Source organism: Xiphias gladius, chromosome 23 (genome assembly GCF_016859285.1).
Source record: "Xiphias gladius isolate SHS-SW01 ecotype Sanya breed wild chromosome 23, ASM1685928v1, whole genome shotgun sequence".
In the NCBI taxonomy this organism is placed as follows: domain Eukaryota; kingdom Metazoa; phylum Chordata; class Actinopteri; order Istiophoriformes; family Xiphiidae; genus Xiphias; species Xiphias gladius.
In genome coordinates this window covers 17,919,505-17,944,362 of record NC_053422.1, presented here as the reverse complement: position 1 = coordinate 17,944,362, position 24,858 = coordinate 17,919,505, and the positions used below count along the sequence as shown (strand labels likewise).

General features: G+C 41.0%; 1 protein-coding gene across 1 annotated transcript; it reads left to right on the top strand.

The window, feature by feature from the left end:
- Positions 1-390: 390 nt before the first annotated feature.
- nr3c1 (nuclear receptor subfamily 3, group C, member 1 (glucocorticoid receptor)) lies at positions 391-22,879 on the top strand. The gene is made up of 9 exons (XM_040119234.1): positions 391-710; positions 1,372-2,597; positions 16,439-16,587; positions 16,805-16,921; positions 17,058-17,339; positions 18,094-18,238; positions 19,166-19,296; positions 20,095-20,252; positions 22,665-22,879. Exons 2-9 carry the CDS (start codon positions 1,372-1,374, stop codon positions 22,815-22,817), a joined length of 2,361 nt encoding a protein of 786 aa, XP_039975168.1. The 5' UTR covers positions 391-710; the 3' UTR covers positions 22,818-22,879.
- The last annotated feature ends 1,979 nt before the right edge of the window (positions 22,880-24,858 follow it).

The window sequence follows — 24,858 nt, the reverse complement described above, 5'->3', positions numbered from 1 at the left end:
AGCCCCCTCTCTGGGCAGCTGTATGAACAATCTTGCGAGAGGAGCTAAATGCTGGCGTTTTGATGAGCGCCATTGCAAATGCACACTTTGCCTGAACGGCTCTTGCACTTAATTCTTTGCTGTTTGGATCCTGGCATTTGTGTTTATGCGCTAGGATTGCATTTTGAAGTTGCACTGAAATGACGGGTTGCCAAAGAAAATGTGAACACGTATCGTACCGTTAGTATAGCGTTATACTTGGTTAAGTAATTGTTCTTCCGTTTATATTTTAAAATCCCCAAACTTGGGGAGTTTGCGCTTGAGCTCCATAACCAACTGCCGTTACCATTCACGGCCGGCAGGAGGCGCCGCGTGTTGTAAACAGGTCAGCCATGGGGCTGGCTCCTCTGTTCTCCATTTTGTATGTTTTTCCTGGAGGTTAACGCTTACTTTCCTAATGGCTAGCTGCGAATCACCATAGCTCAGCCTGTTTAAGGCGGTTTGCATGACAATTTACAGCCAAGTCGCACTGGAAGACCTGAAACTCGTAAACACACACAGCTTGGCGAGTTTTTGACGTTTTATGTAGCCATGTAGGTAGGACACGACGCGTTGAGGAGACACGTTAACAAACATTGAGTCAGTGTTGCGTGCGGTGGACTGCCACTTTCAACCAAAACAATGTTGACAAACGACCTGTGGACACATATCAACAACCCGTCATTTCAAGGGTAAATATGAGCTTTTATTCACATTTAAGTTAATATATATTATAGCTAAATATGGCTACAGTACCGTAGCACATTTACATATGCAGTTATAAGGGCTATGTTAGCTTGCAGGCTAACATTACTGTCAACGACATCCGAGTGAAATGTAGGCACATAGCCACTTTAACTGTTAGCCACATTGCTATCTAGCATGCCAGCAGTTAGCGACAAGCACTGTTAGCTTTAGAATATCTTACACTTGTGTGAACTTTACGGCTCTCTGTATGTGATTTCTGGTCGAACCCGTATAATGTGTGTTTGTTTCAACCCCACTGTATATCAGGCGGACAAGTCTGTCTATGCGCTCAAGCGAACATTTTACTATAGGAATAGCTAATGCAGTTACCTACCCTTAGCTGCGCTAGCTATCATGGGCGCGCAGGTGGGCATGCCTGGCAACTTTGCCCAGTCTTACATCGACCTAACGTTAGATAACTTCTCACTGCTTGTGCACATCCTGGAACCGTTTTAAATGACGTTAAATTGGAGTGGCACTAGCTTTCCAGCACGTCTGCTAATCCCTCTTTCGTATGTTTAAATGCGGCTGCTATGCACTCTATCTAACCTTGTCTGGTAATGCTTTCTGTCTACCCCCCCCAAAAAAAAAATAAAAAATAAAAAGATGGATAAAGGTGGAGTGAAGAAGATAACATACAGAAGAGATGACCATTTAAGCAAACTGGTCTACACTGAAAGCCCTGAGGAGGGAGGTCTGTTGAAAGTGGCTCCTCAAAGTGCCATGTCCATCACCTCTACCACTTCTGTCGTTCTTCCATCCAGCCCATTGATGCAGCCAGGACAGGTACCTAACGGCCTCAGCAACAGCCCCCTTCCAGAGGAGCTCACCTCTGCTTCCGTCACTGCCATCGTAGGCCCCTTGTTGGAAGACTCAGAGCCCAGAGGCCTGACCAAAGATCAGAGGCCTCAACAGCAGCAGTTGCTCCAGACACAGACATTAACTACGTTTGGGCGTCAAACCTTGGGGGACAGTTTGCCCCAGTTGGAGGCCAGTATAGCAGACATTACCCAGTCCTCCATGGATTCACTTATTGGGGGATCAGATCCCAACTTCTTCCCCATGAAAACAGAGGATTTCTCCATGGATAAAGGTGACCAGGATCCCATTGACCTCGATCATGCCTTTGATCACATTGGGAAAGATGTGGACGTGAACCAGAAGTTGTTCGGTGATAACACTCTGGACCTGCTCCAAGACTTCGAGCTCACTGGGTCCCCATCAGATTTTTACGTAGGGGACGATGCCTTCCTGTCCACTCTGGCAGATGATTCTTTGCTTGGGGACATTGGTTCGGAGAGGGACATTAAGCTTGCCGTGGTTGAGAGCAGTAACGGCAGTGGGGCAGTCTCTGTTGCTCTCAACGGCAGCATTATAACAAGTCCAGATCAGTCCAGCTCTAGCATATCCATAGCGTCCCCCCAAACCTCTACAACCACTTTGTCTGCATTGGTGAAGAAAGAAAAAGATGCTGGCTTCATTCAGCTCTGCACCCAAGGTGTGATTAAACAGGAGAAGACATCTGCAGGCCAGAGTTATTGCCAAATGAGTGGCACGTCCTCCACAGGCATGCCCAGCTCTAACCCCATTTCAATCTGTGGGGTCAGTACTTCAGGAGGACAAAGGTACCTCTTTGGAGTCAACCCCAGCAGCGGTGAAGCTCAGCAGGCTAAGGATCAGAAGCCAGTTTCCAACCGGTATCTCCCAGTGACAACCATTAGTGGAGCCTGGAGCAGAGACCAAGGTGTTCAAAGTGCTGGGGACAACTCAGCAATGCAGAGGGTCAATGAGGCTTTCTCAAGCTCTCCCTCCTACCCCACCAACTTTGCCAGGTAAGAAATAAAGGCAGTACTCAGCTGTGTGGTCTGACCTGACCTTTCATTTTGGGCTCACTACCTTGAGCTAATATATTTCTCTGCTGATCCCAGTTATGTCTTTATAATCCTCCCTTGCATCACCAGGCATCTAATGTTCTTTGTGCAAAGACGAGAGGTGTTAATACTCATCTTTGCAACAGAGCTGTAACCTCCAAAATATTTGAAATAAGGCAGATCATGAACTTAATGCCCACAAATTCTCAAACATTTGTGCTTAAATAATTAGTAATGTTATCAATTAGTTGATCAGCAGAATATTAATTAATATCAGTTTAGGGTAACAGATTAATTTGAATTATTTATCAAAACAAACATAACTCGTTACATCTTCTCAGATGTGGCTATCTGCTCACCTTTGTCATGTCATTGCAAATTAGATACTTTGGGGTTTTGACTGTTGGTCAGACAAAGAAAGCAGTTAAAAGTTGGAAAGTCAAAATCAAGTTTGTTGTGAGGTTTTTGTCCCAGTCGGACTCCTTTTAATATTGAATATCTGCCTATACTGAGTCTGAAATTTATATTTTCACCTGTAACACAGTTGCACAGTGCACATTTAGCCTGAAGAAGGCCTATCTTACTACTGCTAAAGCCAGTCCAAATATTTGAGATATAATGGGCAGCTAAGTAGCACTATATTAAGAATATAGATCCTGCATTACAGCCTTTCTTCAATAATTTATTTATATAATTTTTATTGATTGTTCCCTAATAGTTTGTACAGCATCCATGGATAGAAAAGTGTCAGCCCCTGGCAGCACAGTTTTGCCATGATTTCAACAGCCTTTCTTTGTGCCCATCATGAACAAGAGACTGATGTTTAAATGCCTTTTTTAGCTACCTACCTTTAGAAGTGTAGTTCACCTGAGAAATGTCACTGTGAAATGTCAGCGTGAAGAGGTTTTTGGCTCACTGATAATCAATGACAGGGTGGATATCATTAATTAAAACTCTTGGCTGCTGGCTGTTTGTTTACCTGCTCATAACCTTATTGTTAGGAAATTGTTTCAGTATTATTATTGAGGTATCTGACAGCTCATGTAACCTGAGTTCAGTCAACAAAAAAAAAGAGGGTAAGGCTTCATATATCCGAGACCAGTCTATTAAAAAATGCCATGGCCTAAAATAATTCTTTATGTTAATAATTCTTGCACACCTATTTCTGTTGTTTATAGTTTAACATAGTGAGGTTCTGTTATCTGGTTTTGCAAATCAAACACTAGCGATTCTTAATAACTTCTCACAAAGTTGGTGACGTTAGTGGTGTTCATGCATACAAATGAAGGAGTTAGAGTTTGCACCAAACAGCCAGTCAGATACAGCATTGTTAGCTAAAGTGCAGGATATTTAATACATGTTGAAAATATTGATCCCTGCAGGAAAATCAAGATATTGCAGTGACAAAAAGTTAGGAGTCAACAAACTAATCACTAAAAAAGTGGGGAAAAAAAGGTAAAAATTATACAGTCATCAAATGGCAAAAGCAGTAATCTATAAATTTGTGTTGAATTGTATTTGGAGCTTAAGATTGTTAAGTAGCTTGGGGTGGGATGATGGAGAGGAGTACAGGAGGCAATAACAAAAAAAAAATTTTGAAGTGAAGAAGTTATATACAAAATGGAATTGTACTGCAAAGATATTAGTGACAGCTATTTGTCAACCTGAAAGAAACTCTTTAAGAAGCTGATCTCTTCACTTCATAAGGACACGTTGGACAAAAAAAACTTTGTATTTGAATAGTGTCATCTCAATTATAGTTTATATGAACATTTTTTTCCCCTGAGCTACACAGTCAGTTATATAGTAATTTGGCTCAATTAATCATACTTAAACAGTGTGCAGTAAATTTCATTTATTACAGATAAGTGTCTACTGCTATCTGCAAGTGTTTAAAGTGTTGTTTTATAGCCAAAATGAAACACTTGGTGGACTTGTACAGTATTTCTGATATAATAGAAAGGAAAATCAGTCTATGTCACTTTAAAGACAGCCTGGTGTTTTTGTCCATTTCTTTGATTCTGTAGGAATGGTGACTCCATTTTTCCCTCATGGTTGATCGATGAGGAGTAGGACATTTAATATGTTTTGATAAGCCTGAGCAAAAATTGCTCTTTGCAAGTTTGGTTTGTGGTGCTGGTTACCGAGTAATGAAGCTTGATTTAAAATCAAGCCATCATCCTGACACAAAAATGCCTGGGAAAACCCCTGTATTAGCTAGTTAACTCACTAATCTTGCCATGTGAGACAGGCTCATGGACTGCACAGGACAGGGCTGCAGCTCAAAGCACCAAGATCTGGGGAAAGGATATGCGGCTTTAAAAAAAACAAAAACAAATAAAAACAGGAAAATTTAACTTTTATACATGTTAGAAAATTTAATTTTGTTTCTTCCAGACTGGACAAGCCTCAGCATCAATGTGTGTATTTATGACAGCAGGGTTTTCCCTACCATTATAAGACTTGGGCGCATTGCCTAAGCATTTTTGCGCAGCGCCGAAACCAAGTGAACGGAATAAACTACGCTGACAGTTCTCTACTGTTCTGGAGAGAGAGGATACAATATTGGCCCCAATACGAGGCGATATGTTTTTATTACTGGTGATGGCATTTTTACGGCTCCTGGCAAGAGGCCTGCTGAAACTGGGTTTGCTGAATAGTAGGCAGTCAGATGACGTTGTACACTTGATGTTGCTCCGCTCGTCTGTGCTGCCTCCGCTGCCTCAATTGAGTGGAAAGCTAGCAGATGAGTCCGCAGATTTGTTGCCGTTGCAATGTAAGACAGCTGCATTTTACAAAGCCGACAAACAGCCCTATCTTTGTTTTGTTTTTTTCAACTTTGCCATTTACAGTGTAGTACCCATAACACTTCCACACACAGCTTCTCAGATGCTTTGGTGTCTTAATTGTCCGCTCGGGACGACTTTGCTTCGTAATGTCCCCCATTTTCGTAGCAAACAATATAACATTACTAGTTTGATAAGTCAATAGGAGATGCCATAGGCCAAGCTAGTAGTGAAGTTTTAGAACGCCCTCTGCTGGTTCACAAGGCAAGCTACTTCAAACTGTCTGCTGAACTTAAAAGACTGTAAATTTTGAAATTTAACATGTCATCACAGTTGACTATTAACTTTTCCCCCAACGTTCAAACAAATGTTCGAATAAAAAATTAAAGCCCTGATTAGAAAAGATTTTCTTTTTGAGTGGAGAGTGAACCAGTGTAATGACAGTCTTTTTACAGATAGTTGCAATATTGGTTATTTGTAGCCTTATTATGTTGGTAGGCTAGTGAGTGTTTTTGATTCCATCTGTAGTTAGTATTTCAGAGTTCATCAGTCTAAAAGTGTTTGGTTAGTCCAGTTTAACCTGCAGGAGTTTCTGAGGTCTGGGGTAACATGTCCTGCTGCCACACAGGAAATAATTTCATGATGAGTGAAAACAAGTTTTTAGTGTCCCCCGAAGGCTTCAATGCAGAAATAAATTAGAAAGAAAATCTGTCAAAAAGCCAAGAATTACGTTTGTCACAGATGATTAGCTCAAAAAGACTGATGTCTGAAAAACTGTTAACTGTCACAGAAAGTAATTATGTGAGAGGAATGAGAGTGAGAGAGGACTCGCTACAGTAACTCAGTCTGGCCGCTGGGAAGGTAAGCTGTCTAAAGACGTCCAATCAAACAAAAATTTTGATAAGCAGCCAAATGCTGTTACATTGTCAGATGGCTATGGGAAGATGAGAAAACTGCATTTCAAATCCATTCTCTATAAGTCTTGTTTTAAAGATGTTATTTTGTATGGCGTCTACTGCCATTGCTCTCAAAAATGTGAAGGATTACTTGACGACATAGTGCTCCTCATCAGTGAGCGTATTTGTTTTGCTTTTCTTGCTAATGTCTGAGTGCACTGTGTGGGTTTTTTTTATGAATAGTGTAATGTTAATGGGCCAATATTATGTGAGAATGAATATTTTCACAATGCCCAAAATCCTGACCTTGTTGTTGTTGTTGTTGTTGTTATTTTATCTTTGTATCTCTTTTGCTGTTCAGTTTCCTAGCCTGTTGGTCTTGCTCAGTCTCTGATGGAGGTATCAACTCAGTGGGGGTTAAGGAGGTCGTTTTGGGCAGATCTTTGATCTTCCAGCAGCATTATTCAAAAATAAAGTTGAGATGTGCCCTGCATTCAACATGAAGGATGAATGAATTGTGGCCTTTACAGAATGGTCAGGCCTGTGCTGTAAGAAGGAAATTCTTCCTGTGTACAGAGGGGTGAAAAAGGGTGCCTGTTCCACTGACTTACTCATGTGATTTTGCTGAATCTTAATTTCTGCTGTGATTTCTTTCCAGTGAGCTCTCCTTTAGATGAATGCAGAGTCCAGTCACAGTGTTTGGATTCCAGCCGGCCCCACAAAGTGTCTTTTGTACAGTTATGACTTTGCCGCCCTGTAGAGTTTTATGGGTTCAGCTGTGAATGTAGCTTTGGGGCCCATTGGTGAAGCCGCTCAATGGAAAGTCTTCAAAAACAGTGGTGTGACAGATTCACACATCTGAGAGGCTTGTTGTGTCCTTTTTGTCTCTTTTACATTCACAGTATCTAACAGGGAATGATCAGCTCAAAGATTAGCATGCAGAATTGCGTCATGTCAACAAGGGCACAGATATAGTTGTGTTTTTATTTTTGATGCAAATGATGCTTGACACTATCTTCACGACTGTCTAACAGTCGTTCTAATGCCTGGTGACCAGGAACAGATGGGGAGAGACACGAGATACACCTCGTTTTTATTTCACATGTGGCTTAAATCACCCTGTCTTTGTGTTATTGAGAGGTTTGTGTGTGTGTGTGTGTGTGTGTGTGTGTGCGCGTGTGTGTGTGTGTGTGCGTGCGTGTGTGTGTGTGTGTGTGTGGTTGTGTTAAAGCATAGGATTATGTCTATGTGGTGTGAGCTCAGATAATTTTGTGCGGGTGTGAGACTGTGTATTGGCTTATGGGTGTGTATGCTAAGCACTTCTATGTGTGTGAGTCCCCAGTGAGTGGGAGTTTGTTTTTGTGCAGTGGCTTTTCGTCTCAACCTGTGTGACATTTAGTGGTCTGAAATCAGCTGAAAGCTGTGTTGCTGTGGCTCAGGCGGTTGGTATCATGTCACCATGTCCTCCAGCTTGTCACGCGATGGTGCCTCTTCTGCTTCCCGCTGTGGCTCGGGCTCAGAGGACCTCGAATGGCATGGTGTACCTGAATTGCCGTAGTCTCAGAGTTTGCTGCTTTGCACTTTTTAGGTCTTCTAACATAACCACTTGTCTCCCACTTTGCCAGTGCTTTCATTTTCCATACATTTGCCTGTTCATTTACTGCATTACAGTTTTACGATCTGACTCAGTTTTCACTGCCTGACTCATAAACAACCGGTTCTCACACAAGGAAGAATGCTTCACCTTGAGAAATGCCCTGCTTTCCTCTTACTTTGGGAGATACACACCCTCATTGTATAACTGAGTTTGATGTGGCAGGGCCGGATTAACATTGAGTTGCACTAAATGGAGGAAAAATACAGGCAAACATAATTCCTCTGGTAATCTCACAGCTCATTTCGTAAGCCTACATTATATAACCTTTGTTTTTAGCGTGGCATTTCCTCCTCCGCCTATGATTGGCCCAGACCATAGTGTGGAGTTCAGTCTGTGAGTCAGATGTAATGACTTAGCCATATATCCTGCTGCTGACTTTTGCCTGTGCCCCATTTTCTTCCTTAGGGCTCTTTTGATAAAATAAGAAATGTTGTGGACCACATGATCTATAAAACTGTCATTTATAATGCACACTGTAGGTTACTAGAATTTCTTGGAGGCTTTTGACATGATTGTGTGTAATGGAGGAGCGCTGTTTGCTGAAGTAATAAAACTGGCTGACTGAATAGAGCTGTTCTCACATCTCTCATGCAGACAAAGCAGTGTTGTGTAGCTTCAGCATCGTGTTATCTCTTTATGGGCATGTTTGTGAGCAATGTACGGCTCAGGTTTTTCACATAAATAAAAACGTATTCATTCAGGCTTTTACTGATTTAATTTCAGTGGACATTCAGTATTCATAACTTAAGATCAGTTTTCCTTGTTATTAATCAGTTACCTACTTTTATAATACATTTTTTACACTTAATTTAATGATTTTTTTAAATATGCAAAACATGACATAGTTTTAGCTTCTTAAATGTGAGAGTTTTCTGCTCTTCTTTGTGTTAAGTAGCAGTAATCTGAAATCTTTGGATTTTAGACTGTTAATGGGACAAAACAGAATAATTCGAAACATCACTAAGGGCTTAAGGAAATTGTGATTAGCAATTTTCATCATTTTCTGGACAGATTAATAGTCCTAATGGACAGATAAATAGTCCTAATATTAACAGACTGACTGATAATTAATAATGCTTAGATACAGTTCTGCGGTAACTCTGATTTGCTTGCCTGCTGTGCAGTAAGAAGCGGGCTGAATGAAGCAGTGCCTGGGCAAGTTGAAGAGCACATCTGACAGTGTCTTCACTAAGGTGGTAAAACTCCAGAGAATTTCACATGTTAGAATACTGAGTCAACTTTGGGAACTGGTTATGACTCACAGCTGAATAAAGCTTAGAAGAGAAACCACTCTCAACCAACCCTGTGCTGCATTAAAGCAGTTTTCTGCCTTCTCTGTCCCAGCAAACGCTCTTACAATCTCCCCGTTAGTTTACTCAAATCCTGCATAAGATAAGCAACTAACATGCTTTAGATGCAAAGCTACATAACTTCCTATGTAAAAAACGTAGGCAAGAGTCTTTGTAATGCATCTTCTTGATGAAATGTAGGAATGATTCCTGCCATCGGTGCTGTGTTTGACAACTGCGATGCCTGCAGGACTTTGCAGCAACCTGTTGAATGCTTGAGTTTCTTAATGACAGACTGAGCCTAATAGTAGAGCTCGGTATTGGTCAGGTAATTATTCTGTCTCAGCTTAGAATATACAGCCTTATAAAATCATTGCAGTGTTGAGAATGATAATTCTCGATTTCAGGGCTATGACTAAAACCACACCATCATTTCAGCTGGTGCTGGTAAAGTAAAAATGGTGTCTGTCACAGCTGTCGGATGTATCAGCTGTGGTTTGGTGCCTGGTTTGATACATGAGTACTTTATGCTCTTTAGTCCGTTTATATATAGCTGTGTGATGTGTTTATATCAAACTTATATTTAGTGTATGATAGTCTTGGCTCTGTTTTGAGCATAATCTTTGGCAAAAGTTGCTATCCAATGCACGGTCTTGCTCTGGCACACCCCTCACTTTTCTCTCTCTCTCGCTCTCTCTCTCGGCTGTCTTCCTTCTCTCTCTCCCTCCGTCTCTCTCGGTCTCTCTCTCTCTTGCTCTCCCTCTCCCTCTCTCTCCTTTGTCCCCTGCTTTTGCTTCCTGCAACCAAGGGCAAAGGCCTTGAATGTCAGCAGAAGCTTTCAGCAGCTGTAAATCACCTTTTATGATTTTGCTTGTGTGTGTATGTGACATGCGGGTCTTTTGGCCTTGTGTATTATGCATGAGTGTGTAGGTGTGTGCATGTGTATGCATGTGGCAGTGTCATGAGCACTGAGGCAGGCAGGCCTCAGAGATTGCTGCCATGAAGCTCTCACTCTCCTGACCTACTTTCCCTCCCACCTCCCCACAGCTGGCGCCGAGTGAACGCACCAGATCAAATGCCAGCCATTCCAGTCGCTTTCATGTTATTACGGCATTCCACTGTAACCACAGTTTTGCTTTTTCTGTATTTAGTTTTTGTTGTGTTTTGAAACTGAATAGGCTTATAGAAATTCCCCATATTTAGGTTAAGGGGATATAGATAAGTCGGTGCGTTGTTTGTGCTGTTCGTCTTACTTTTGTGTACAGTTGTCTATCCAGCGAAGTCAAACTTCTGGATTGGGTTCCTCCCACATCCAGCGGTAGCCAGGTAAAGGTATTACGTTTATGCACACAGTAGCAGCAGTAAGCCTCGAATTAGTTTTACAGGCCAAGAAGCCCCCTCCCACCTACACACAGTCACTAATGGCTCCTATTATGGCAACTAATATGGAAACTCAAATCCTTTGGGGTTATTTTTCTTGTGCTCATCCGTGGGTTAGGTTTGGTTTCCTCTTCTGGTTTTTGACGGCAAGCAGTAGTTGCTGCTTGGGGCTACAAAATGTAGCTGTTATTGAAACAGGTTTGTCACTACAGCATGAAGGAGGATACAATGGATTCTGGCAGACAGTGACACTGAGGCATCATCCACGATCTCACATGTAAGAGTATCATGCTGATGTACTGAAACACTGGCCATAACAACGCTTGATGTCAATGTGAAAGTGCTCCAAAGGGTACTACAGACAGGTGACAAAATTAAAGCAAAAAACTGGATAAATGAGTCAAGAAACATTATAAATGTTATGTAGATGCATCCACAGATGGTATGAGGGGTCGCTGAATGGTTTGAAGAGTATGTAATTGTATGAATCATATGGCCTTAACAGTCACAAGGTCTCAACTTAACTGAACACCTATGGGAGATTTTGAACCAACATGTTTGGCCAGCTCAGTTTCCCTTGAAATTGCGTCCATATTGAACAATTCTGCCCCTCACACTTTATGTCCAGTTCCAATGTTCTGGGCCAATGCAGAGATTAGTGCGCCCTTTAACTAGTGTGGTCGAACGTAAGTGTGTGGCGTTCCGACTGGTGAATGGGCATCTACCATGTCTGACTTCCATGCCAGAGACTGGAGTTCATGTGCCATCACAGAACTGGAATTTCTGCTCACCTCTTTTTCTGTAACCGTGATCTTTCTTCAACTTAAATCTCAAAAGTGTTAGTTTCCTTACCCTAACCATAGCTTATACAAAGTTAAAGCTTCATCATGAAAGTCTTTTCCTAATCTTAACTACTGTGTATAGCATTTGCTAGAAACTTTAGAAAACACAGATTTAAAATCATTGACATTGCATGTAAAAAGAAAAAAAACCATGTTTGCAGAATTGTCTAATATTGACATTGTTGTCTGGCAATAGGGTTGGTTAGTCAGTGTTCTCCACCACCAAAAATGTAAGGAAGAAATATCATGCAGAAGAATATTGTTCATGCATAGAGTTCCTGACTCTTTGAAGAATCTATGCAAAGGAGCACTGAAACGGTCCTCGAGGCTTGTGTGGCTAAAAAACTAAGACTTCTTTGTTGGTTTTTCCTTTAATTTGTCACCCATCTTTATATCTCCATTGTATTAATTTGCCGTAACAGCATGACTTATATGTAGTGCAGATGTGGCACTAATGTCAGTGTACTCAAATATATACTGTCTGTTTTTATTGGAGGGCACAGGAGGCAGATATTTTAGAGAAGTCCAGCCCAGTCTTTGGCCAAACAAACCAAGTCTCTCCCTTCCCTTATAGAAGCTGTGTTGTTGTTCTGCATGCGAGTACGATTCAGAGCGTGCAGACCAGTTCCCTATTCTATTTTGGTGGCTCTTACCTCAGGGAAGGAGCACTTCCTTCTGCCTCTCCTCTGCTCTCCTCTTCACGCTCAGAGTTTTGATGAAGAGGAGATATTTGTGCAACGTTGATCCATATCAATAGCAGTCAGAATCATTACAGTAACACAGAAATCGGTTTTTAAGCATGCAGCCACCCAGCCAGATTTTGTGAGGATCCTTACTCTTGTAATTTTCAGATTTATTTAGGGGCTTGACCTCACCATATGTGAGGCAGAGACATCCAGCTGAGCAAAATGATTGTCCATGATTTTTCTCTGGGATGACTCATTTGCAGTGGCTGGGTCTGAAGTAGGTCAAGACTGTAGGTTGATGTAGACTAATATGTGGAGTACGTGTACAAACAGAAAATAATCTATTGCACCTAAAAAGAAATAGCTGGGCTGTGCAAGGATATAGCTATAACAGCTGTTTGTCTGAGGTGACAGAGGCTGGGGTAAAGAGCAGGGGCCTGCCAAGCTACTCGTGACTATCACAGCTAAAAGGGGATTAGGAATTGTTAAGCGGGGCACTGGGCCACCAGCATTATCGTTAGTGTGTGAAGTGGCTTGACTCATTGGAACCCAGGCTGATTGATCATACTTCTGCAGACAGAAGTGCTTATCTTTCTCAGCACTGCTCTTGTTGAAGTCGAGGCCCATCTTGGGGTGTCTATGCCTTCGTGCTGTGGCTCAGCTCTGACCGATAGTGAACTCAAGGGGAATGTGAGAACTTCCTGTCGATGGCGAGCACACACTTCAACAGATGGTTTCAAAAAGAGGAAGTTCGGTCTCCCAACATCGCTTTGCAGCTTTGATTGGTTTGTGGGTAAAATGTCCATAAACAGATTTGTAGCTTGTCTTATGGCTCAGTTGAACGTCAGTTGATTTGAATTAACTGATCCCAAATTTGAGTATTTGAGAAAATACTGGAAAGCAGTTACATCACTTCAGGCTTACTTTGTTGTTGGAAACATAGTATCTGCAGTAATTGGATTTAAACCAGTAGCTTAAAGCCGTTTAGTAGAGGCTGTCCTGCTGACACCATCCCAGGTCAGTAAAGGACAAACTAGTTAGCCCTCCACAGCCTCTTACATTATCATCACTCTGGACTCATTAGCTTCCTCCGCCCACCCTGCTGGTCACCACACCCTCCTTTTGGGGCTTGAAGGGCTTTTGTGTCTGTGTATTTCTACGTGTGTGTTTGTGCTCTTATTGGCAGTGTGTTAGGGGAACCCCACATAAATCTGTGTGTGACAGATGGCATACTGGTTTCATCATCGCAGCGGCACAGCTTTTATTTGACTTGTATTTACAGTACAACCCTTCACACAGACTGCTACTGTTTTGTATAGTGGAGGACTGTTGGTTGTGATCCAAACATGCATGTATTCAGATGTGCTGGACGAGGGTGGAATGAAATACTGAGAAAGATAATTCAAATAATGATAATATAACATTAATAATAAAATACTAATTTGTACAAAATAAATGCACTGTGAACCATGATGCCTCGATATGAGAAGATTTTCACAACACAATTATAGGGCCAAGACAATACATAGAGAACACAATATTTCAATTATATTTAATAATTATTCCCCATCATAAATGGCTAAAGTAAAACACTCTTTTAATCTATAAGCTGTGTTCCAATAGCTGATTTTGAAATGGCATTATTGGCCTTTTTGCCAACTTTGGAATTAGCTGTAAACACAATGTTGACGTAAGTAATAAATAATAATAAAGTTGTTATGGCATGTTGGCAAACAATAGCTTCTCATCACATCCAGCAGACACGGGGAGCAACAATAGCATTTATTTGGAGCATTTATTTGACCACTTGACGAAAGTCTGTCCATTCTTCACTTTCTTTTTTTATTTTTTTTTTTTTTAAACTTTCATCTACTAAATGCTCCACTATGTTCACCAGTTAGTCGGTAGTGTACAGCTGGTTTATCAGAGCTTTTTTGTTTACCGACTGCCTGCTGCATCTTGGAAGGATGCTGGTAACGGTGGTGAGACTAAACCAAAACAGTGAGCAGAAAGATGCTAAAGTGCTCTGCAGAACTGAGGGGAACTACAGAGTCGGATGAAACAAACCACCTTTCAAATTACGCACAGTCATTTGATCCATTGTAGATTTGAAAATAGTGCAGCCTTAAGTTCAGTAGGCTGATGAAAGTTAACTTATCATTCGTGCCCCCTGAAATACAAGTCCCTGATTGCTCAATGAGTCTTTTTAAAATGTATTTATTCAATCGTGTATTTAAACAGGTAGTCTCTTGGTGATCATGTTCAAAAATTCTGGTGTGCAAGAAACAAAAACATGCAGGTTAAATAGGGACAGACACACAGGAAATTTACAGAAGGAGTTAGATTTAATATTGGTTTCAGGGTAGTGGATATCTCAGTGAAAAATTGTTTTGAAACATGTTTACTTACTCATGTACAACACAGTCCATCTTTATTTATCAATTTTAGATCTCTTAATATCATTTTCAATATCTATGATTCTTTGGAAGTTCTAACAAAAGTGTTGCCGGGCCAGAATTTGTTGGATTTGGATGTGTGTTATCATTTTAGGTTTACGGTTTTTTGATTAATGCAGTTTCTGCCCATACAAGTAAATGTATCCATGTAGGTTGGGCTTTTTTTGAGTTAGAGTGATGAAACCAATCTCAAATTCTTAAAAGGATTTATTTGATTTTCACAGCAGCTATAAATATTTATATTAATTTTCCTTCTGCTCAGGTTGTCCACTTTAAACAATGATAATTTGTGCACACAATATTGAGTGATTTGTTTAGTACTTCACTATGAAACCTTTTGTTCATCAAAACTTTTGGTAAAATGTCTCAGCAGAGTGTGTGTGTCCGTGTGTGTGTCCGTGTGTGTGCGTCTGTGTGTGTGTATTTTTAAGCAGGCAGTCAGATTTAGAAGTGTTGGTTTGCTAGCTTTTCATGGATGTGTCTCCTCAGTTAAATCTGAAAGCAGGTTTCACCTCTTACAGCTGGACCACGAGGGAGGTGTTTCAGTGAGTGCCAAAACCAACCAAAATATTGGGGCGGTGATTCACTCCAAGGTTTGAATTTCAGCTGTATGAAACAATGCAGTGTGCAGCCAGAGACACTCTGAAAATGAAAGCTCACAGCACACTGTTATATTGAATACAAGTCATAAGAGGTAAATGGACAGATTTATTGACCACAGTGTTGTCAGTGGTGTTCAGAAAGCTCTCAGCCCTGTCGTGGCTAGACAGCCTCCTCTGAGGTCTCTGGCTGATGGATGTTTTTTTTTTTTTATTCGGCTGCTGAATGCTTCTGGACTTGATGCTTTGATGTTTCACTCAGGTTTTCCCATTGTGCTCTGCCCACTGACTACTGGGCCCTGGCCTGCTTTCATGCTAATACCCTCATGTTGTATAACTAAGAGTGAACTTGGCTCCCTGGCTCAAATCTGTATAAGTGTGTTAGCGTGCAGTCACGGTTCAGAACAGCTCTTAATCAAATAAAAGTGTTTGTTTTCATTGCGGTGGCAGACGTGTGGACACATGGACAGACAAACACAGTTGTTGCATGTCTCAGGCTCAATATCCTCTCAGTGTGGGTGTTGTTGTTGCTGTGGCCACTGGGTTAGAAAGGGGGTGTGGACCTCTGGCGTGTGGATGAAGCAAAGCCTGACATCCTCTAGTGGTAGTTTTGAAAAAGTGCATCTCTAACCACTGTTGACTGGGTCTGGAAACGTTTGTGGTTGAATAAAAGGAAGAAGGGCTGTTTTATGACAACCACTAGATTTGGGATGTGACCACAGATCTTCAGATAATTTAGGCTTTAAAGGCCCAAGGGACACAATGGGACTCACTTTTCTTCACATGATGTTGGGAATGAAAGCAAAGTTGAGGAAAAACGAGCACAAGGAACACATTGATTGTGGTGGGAAGATACAAATGTGTATTGTATCTATGTAGTTTATTTATTTCAACTTTTAGTTTAGAGTTTTAAATATGAACTACAGCTGAGTTCTGAAAACTGAGAGGATGCTTTCTGGAGTTGGCTATGAAGTATAAATGGCATACTGTAGACACACAGTATGTGCCAAATCCATATGGATTTGACTTAAATGTCTAAGCAGATATGTGAAATTACAGTCATAAAGCCTCAGTTTTAGCAGACAGTAGAAGTCAAGATACAATGCTTCATTACTGTATGTAAAACGTGTGTTTTTATGGTTAAGAGACACTGAGTATCCCTGACATTTATGTGCTCTGTCTCCACCCTCTCCCTCCACTTCTACTTCCAGACAGGAAGGGGGCACCACTACATCCTCAGCACAGGGAAAGAGTGGGACTCATAAGATCTGCCTGGTGTGCTCTGATGAGGCTTCAGGCTGCCACTACGGCGTTCTCACCTGCGGCAGCTGCAAGGTCTTCTTCAAGAGAGCAGTGGAAGGTACAAAGCCATACGACATCATTGTTTCCTCACTGATTTATTCATCATGTCACACAAGTTTTCTCAAATGCTGGAGTCATTATGAGTTAAGGTTGGAGGCATAATCATTACAAAGTGAAGGACTGTTATACAGCTAATTAGGTTTTCCCCCTGGAGTGGTTTTGCCACAGCAATGAAGGTAAATAACAGATTAATCTTCCTCTTCTGTGTGCCTCAGGGCAGCATAATTACCTGTGTGCTGGGAGGAATGACTGCATAATAGACAAGATCAGGAGGAAGAACTGCCCGGCTTGCCGCTTCCGCAAGTGTCTGATGGCAGGCATGAATTTGGAAGGTACGTATTAAACACATGGATAACACCAAATAGTGTACCCCTGAGACGGTTTAATTGTTTCCGTCTTCTCTTCAACTTTTCTCTTTTTCTCATGCAACCCTGCCCTGCATGTTCACCCCCCTTTTCTCTTCTCCAGCACGCAAAACCAAGAAGTTGAACCGCTTAAAGGGCAGCCAGCTGAGCAACCCGCCCGAGGTGACGACTCCTCCACCAGTTGAGGCCCGCTCCCTGGTACCCAAGTGCATGCCTCAACTTGTCCCCACGATGCTGTCCCTGCTGAAGGCCATTGAGCCGGACACCATCTACGCAGGCTACGACAGCACCCTGCCTGACACCTCCACCCGCCTCATGACTACCCTGAACAGGCTGGGTGGCCGACAGGTCATCTCTGCCGTCAAGTGGGCCAAGGCTCTGCCAGGTTAGTAGACAGTGAATGCAGGCTATATGCAGTGAGATAAAGGTAGTGTGCAAAGTGAGAGATTTGACATAGTGAGGTTCATCTGCAGTTGCAACACGTTTTAAAATTTTATTAAAAAACATGTTAAATTTTAAGTTGTAACATTGAACACAGATATGCCATATTTGCCTTCTCTCTCTAATGCCGTCTGTGTACATGTAAACTCATTGATGTGTGCTGCTCTCATTGTTTGGTATCTCAGGTGTTACGTGACACCACGCACAACCCCAAAATCCAGCCAGCATGTGTAATTACATTTTATTTTAACAGTGCACAACACACTGGACACATGAATGTTTGACAAGTGTGAGTTAAAAGCAGGAGATGTTGTAATGTAATGGTGCAGCAAAGAACAGGTGTCTTCTCTGTTTTGATTTGTGCAAACAAAGACTGACACTACATTTGGACCTGCTCCATCTGGGGCCAAGTTGACATGCAGGCACATTTGGTAAAAAGAGTAAAATCTGATTAAGTTGCTCATTTTGAGGCAAAGTATAGTCATGTCAACCAGATTTTGCTTCTACAAAATAAATGTGATACTTCTTAAAAAGTATCACCTGCTTAAGATTACATTTTCACTGCATATGTAAATTATTTACTTCTAATTGATTTATTTTTATTTGGTTACTGCTCTTTGTCGCTTTCACCAACACCCCCTCTTACACATGGTAACTATTGGTAGTCGGGTGAAGTATTTCTATGTCCTTTCACTCAGGTTTCAGGAACCTGCACCTGGATGACCAGATGACACTGCTGCAGTGCTCCTGGCTTTTCATCATGTCTTTCGGTCTGGGCTGGCGGTCTTACCAACAGTGCAATGGCAACATGCTCTGCTTCGCACCCGACCTCGTCATCAACGAGTATGTATTGCTTGGTTTGCATCCTGTAAGTCTGACCCTTGTTATTTGACTTGATACCAAAAGTAGGACTAGATTAACGTGTTTAAAATGAAAGTCTACAGCACGTTCGCCAAGAGGACTCGTGCCATTTTTATGCCAGTATTGTTAAAGTGAAAAATATACAGTTTACCATAGCTTGGTAAATGGAGTCTTCACTTGCACCTCACTTAAAGCGAGTACTGAGAAATATAGATGAATATTTATTTTCCAGTGTGCCAATGCACACTTCATTTTGTTTATGTCTAACTGTTCAGCTTTCTGCTCTGTGCTGTGTGCGTCGTATATCCCGAGAATCAAATTGTCTGTCAGATATCATCAGCAATCAGAGTTTCATCCTTCTTCGAGACTTGATGACTCTGTTTGTAAACAGCTCCTGATTGTAGTGAACAGTCATTTTAAGCTATAATCAAAGTGTTTTTGCAGTTTAGTTAACTTTCATTTTTAAGGTGGTTTCATGAATAATGGCCAAGAATGTAGCACTGGAGTTGATGTACATTTTTAAAGAACTTTTCTGTTCACTTTGACTCAAATTAAAGAATAAAAAACCAAGTCCTAAGCATAAGTTTTGCATAAATTGTGCAAGGGTTTGTCCTCATTTTCACACATCATATTTCCTCATCACTGAGATGAAACTCACTACTGAAATCTGCTTTTTCAACCTTCTGCATCAACAAACTAGTAGACTGAATCTCGTTTCTTGAAGAATGATTTAAAATGGGATCCACAAATTGTTAACAGTAACACCTTGAATATGTCTTGCAGGGATATTACAGGAAACAGTTTCATCTCCCTGATTGAGACTTCAAAAGCAAGCTTTATAAATCAGCTATGACTTAAAGGAGAAACAATTATATGCCGCTATTAACCATTCCTGTCTGCTTCCACCAGGGAGCGGATGAAGCTGCCCTACATGGCCGACCAGTGTGAGCAGATGCTGAAGATTTCCAGCGAGTTTGTCCGGCTGCAGGTTTCCCACGACGAGTATTTGTGCATGAAAGTCCTGCTGCTGCTCAGCACAGGTCATACTTCTCAACTTAAAGCAGCTGAATCACCGTACACCCTCTTCTACTATCACATGTGGAAGGTGGTGCTGTAATAATGCAGTCATTACCAAACCCATTAACCTCAATCCAATACTGTCCACAGATGCTCGAACAGGATGTTGATGTATGCACAGGCCAAAACATTACATGAAATCCCTTCCCGACTCATTATCTGACATGCAGTTATTGTAAATACGAATTAAATCTTCACAGGCCTGCTTCATGAGGCACAGAAATATGCACACACCCAATTTCAGCACTTACTAACTGAGCAAAGAAGCAAATATCTAATCTAGTTAATGTAGTGGGGGAGAATTAAACTTGCAAACAAAGAGTTGATCGTTATAATCAAGCGAATTAAAAATGTATTTAAAACTATAATTGCAGGTAGCTAAACACACCTTACAGTCTGCACAGTCCTTTTCAGGGTGCGCTTGTTTTGTTCTGGCATGTGTTTGTCCTGTAAGTGCTTTGTGATGCTAAATACTATTGGGAGTCCACCCTGAAGGGATGTGCTGAAATTATCACAGAGGCGGTCTTGAGAAATTTGGCAGGTGTTTGTCTGCCTGTCTGTTCGTTACTGATTCTGTCCTTCACTGGATAGACACTCACTATAATTTAAAATGTAAAATATGGCTGTCGTCCTTTGCAGTTTAAAGCTGGAAGTGTTATGTGTTAAGTATCACGTATTGGCACTAACCACTCCTCACTGGCACAGTACAAAATATCCTTATTGCCATCCCAGATGTTGACCTTGAGTCCCCCCCCCCACAGTGCCAAAGGACGGCCTGAAGAGCCAGGCAGTGTTCGATGAGATTCGGATGTCGTACATCAAGGAGCTGGGGAAGGCCATCGTGAAGCGTGAGGAGAACTCCAGCCAGAACTGGCAGCGTTTCTATCAGCTGACCAAGCTGCTCGACTCCATGCATGAGGTACAGAGAGCACACAGTGACAAAACGCTTTGTGTGACATCATCATTACATGTTATCAGCAAGTTGTTATTGACCGGCTGCAGTCTGCAGCTTTCCAGTGTAACCTCAAACAGTGCTCCTCTGTCTTTGCTTAGTCTGATTAGTGTGTTAGTTTAAAGCATTTACGTAATTTAAAGAAGTGGTTTTTCCAATAATACAGCGTTTCATACTACAGGTTTTACAGTATTTTATGAGTTGCGACAAATAGGATCATAACCACCCTGCCTCGTGACTACTATATTAAACCAGGCCTTAGCTAATCCAGAATGTTTTCTGTTTTTATGTCTTACATTTAAATGTTAAGATTCCATTACAAGTGAAGTTCGTAGTTTTTATACCAGGCCTGGAATTTACTTAATAAGCAACAGTTTTATGTACATTCAGCCTGTTGCACCAACTGGGAGTGTAAAGTTAGCACATTAACATTGTTGTTGCCACAACTTAACTAAACTGACCATAATCAAAACATTGTCACGGAGAGTGACATTTCATCTAGAGTAGTATTTGGGTGATACGGGAGAAAACCACTATAAAATGTAATGCACAGTGTGCTATCAGGTGAAGTAGCTAAAATATGATACAACATGCGTTTGTCCATCTACATCATCTCATTAATAAATCCAAAATGATTTACTGATTGTTTCTGTTGTACTACGATGTTTTTACTAAGGTGAGAATTAGGGCTGCACGATATACGTTTTTGAATCACGATCTTGAATCACACCCCTCTTCAATCTCATTTTTACATGACCACAATTCTGCCATGTTTACATTAGCAGCGAGATCGACTGCATCAAACCAAGCTCTCCCTTTTCTCCCTAAGCCATTAGAACAAGTGACAGAACCGTGTTTCACCACGTGATGATCTGTACACAGGAAGACAGGGAAGATTTGAAAAGCAATCTAATGTGTGTGTCCTGGTGAAATAAAGATCAAAATGAATTTGATAGATTATGGTATGCCGCTGCTGTATGCAACTTATAAACTGTTTGTTACCCAAGTTTTATTGTCACCAGCATCATTGGTTGCACCAGAGTACGTGTAGTTCGGGGGAGGAATAAATAAACAGCCTCAAAAGGTTGATTTATTAGACAGTTGGCTACCGAAAAAGGATTATCCTGATATCCTAATTGCGATTCTCACCTTGAGGTTTACAGTGTCATTCAATCTGCACTGTCACGTTAGATCATACAGCACAGTATATAATGTTTTGTTTACATTTGTCGTTTATGTTGAGCAGAAGAAGAAACCCTGGCTGCTCAAAGTTGATAAGAGTCTCACATATCAGTAACGATCATATGGTTTATCCATCTTCCAAAAGAAAATATGCAATGCAGTTATAATAATAGAGAATATGTTGCTAATTAAAAAAAAAGAAAAAAAATCACAATTCATATTCGTGCAGCCCTGGAGGGAATATCTGTGCCACACATAAATGTGGCCATAACTTATAACAACATTAGCAAAAGTCTCTGGAGTTTTCCTAGTGCAGGAGATTGTGCTGAGGTCTGCACGTAAATAGTTTCAAGTGCCTTTTACAAGACCAAAAGTGGTGCCAGCAGTAATTACAGTTTCTTGGGCCCTTGTCTAATCCAAATACTGTAACAGTGCAGCATGATACCGAGCTTGCATGTTAATGTCATAAATGTAAAAGGAGTCTGTCACAGGCGTTGTGCACCGATAAGCCTGGGCATTAGGAAAACACTAGAAACTTTGATATAATGTCAAATTACGTTACTTGAAAGAGAGCTACCGAGTTTTTCTAACCGAAAACATGGCAGTCTTTTGACAATGGCCATCCCCTTTCCAAAAACAGGCATGGCAGGGTTAGTTGAGTTAAACACACACCACACGCTATTATTTCGTAATGAGGGATTTTAACTGATGAATATAACTCACCATAAGCTCTGTGGCTGCTCACATTCCACATTTTATAAGCATTTATGCTGGCATAATTGAAGATATTGTTTATTTTGTTGTAGTGTATTTATTTTTAATAGATTTTCTGTCTGCAGCTCATCTATGGTCATTTTTCAGGCTCTGATTCTACTTTCTCTGAATTTTAGGCTTAGAAGAATCTTTAGTGTCAATAGAAATATCGACTCCTTTATATTGTGATATAAATACGGGGCTTTATATTGTGATATATACTGATATACTAGTTGCGATATTTTTTTAAACCCCTTGAATTGAAGTTGAAAGTCTACACTTCAATCACATCTTGATGGCTTCGTTTCAAATCTATTGTGGTGTACGGAGGCAAAATTGCGAAAAATTGTGTCACTGTCCAAATACTTTCCTAGCTATGTATATCACCAAACCCTCTGTGCGTGTGTTTTTATGTTAATCACGTTATCCTCTGTGTGTCCTCAGATGGTTGGAGGACTGCTCAGCTTCTGCTTCTACACCTTTGTGAATAAATCCCTGAGCGTGGAGTTCCCAGAGATGCTGGCGGAGATCATCAGCAACCAGTTACCGAAATTCAAGGCCGGAAGTGTCAAACCTCTCCTCTTCCACCAGAGATGACTGTGCCCCGTAACAGACAGAATGCCTTAAAAATCCCACCACATCACCTCCCACCCCCAACCACCCCCCCACCCACCCCCACCCCCGGAGAGCGATGATGAAGGGACTGAGGATCTGAGGCGCGGAGTGAATGATGTTTTTGGGAGCGAGTATGCAACTTTATGCAGTGGCTTACAGGTCTGGAGGGAGAGAGACTGGGGATATTTGTGTAGAAACCAGACAGTGAGCACAGAGGTTTTGTTTTGTTGAGCAGTGCAAGATGTAGTGTATAACAACAAGTAGGAAATATTTGTAAGATAAAAGATAATCACAGAAAAAGAGAAATAGGCTAACATCCATGTCGTCTCAGGTTTCTTACCTTCAAATACAGAGCGATATCTAAAATAGATAAAACAAATATCTATGTACAGGTTCTGATAGTATTTTCTACATTTTCAAATTATAACAGTTTATAGAGTTTTCCAGGTTGTTGTTACCTGGAAAGGTAACAAAGCTTAATTAATAACATGCTCTTAAGTAGGCTTTCTAGACTGTATGTTCCTCTTTTAGTTTTTATAGGAGGTTGTAACAATATGTTTATCAGTCATATGGGAAAAAAAAGAAAAAATCTGTTCTCCAGTCATTTAAAAAGCATATTTCTGCTTTGCTTTGATTGATACTTTGGACATACGAAACAGTTGTTGGCTTGTTAACCAGCCATTCAAAGGACGATTTCTCCCACAAGCCAACCTCTTCCAGGTTTACACACGTCTATTATAAAAGGGAAAACATATGTGCCTTTTTTGCTTCAGATATCATCTTAGCCATTTTCTTCCTACCTGTCCAAAGGTATGCTTCTCTTTAACCCATCATGGTCTTCCGTCATCGTATGTTGATTGTACTTTTTATATTACATGCAGTTTCAAGTTTTCCTTCTTTCCAGTGACTTTGTTTATCTTTAGAAGAGGCAGCTCGGTCATTCCTCCCCGTGTAGAAATGGTCCTTATTAATAAGAATATTCAAAGCCTGCTTCCTTTGATGCAGTTTCCCACACATTCAACTCCACATTTAAGTGCGGTTCGAGCACTTTGTACCCTGCTAAAGGCTTTGCAAGACTGTGAAGAAAGACTGCTAATGCTGTACCAGTCTTTACTATATGACTGTAGATGGAGTTTAGAACTTTTTCTATTAGGAAATAGCCCACTTTGATGTTTATTTTAGCCCCCATTCTTGCCCCAATAGTCTAATAATGGAATGTGATAGATTAGTGCGTCTACCAATCAGAAATGAGAGGGCATATTTTATTGTGTTTGCAAGATTATGTCATTTTTAATTCATGAGGAAAACTCAATTTCTGTGGTTCTGCCATGGCTCAGTTACTGGTTAAAAATAACCGTCCTTCATTTTTTAAGTTCTTTTTACAGTCTCTCCTGGAAAACTGACAAAGATGCAGTCATGATTCTGCCACTGATGATCCTTTCTTCGACAGTATACCCACGCTGCTAATGGAAATATGTTATTGAAAGCTTATGCATTGCTTTCATTGTGTTGCTTTTACTTGTTTAAGGAATAGTTTAACTGTTGCTCGCTTTCATGCCGACAGTTGAGAAGATCGGTACCAGTGTTATATCTGTACAGTAAATGTGACACTGGAGTCAGCAGTCGCTTAGCTTAGCTTAGCTTAGCTTAGCTTAGCATAAAGACTGGAAGTGGGGAAACAGCTAGTCTGGTTCTGTCCACTCCTTACCAGCACCTTTAAATCTCCAATTTATGTTGGCTTATGTGACGGACCACTGGTTGGCCGGGACTAGGAACTTGCTGGAGTCTGTCTGCCCCCCACACACACAGACATGAGAGTGGTGTCAGTCCTCCGTTCTGTCAGTAAATAAACCTTAATAAGCATATTTCCCAAAATGTTGAACTATTCCTTTGAAATGAATGATAGACAGCTTGTTTAAACAGCACTTTGGATCAGTTGTTGGCAGATTCATTACCCTATAAACCTCCACCAGCTGCTGATAACCTTCGACCCCTCCAGTTTAACCCTTCTACTTCCTTAATG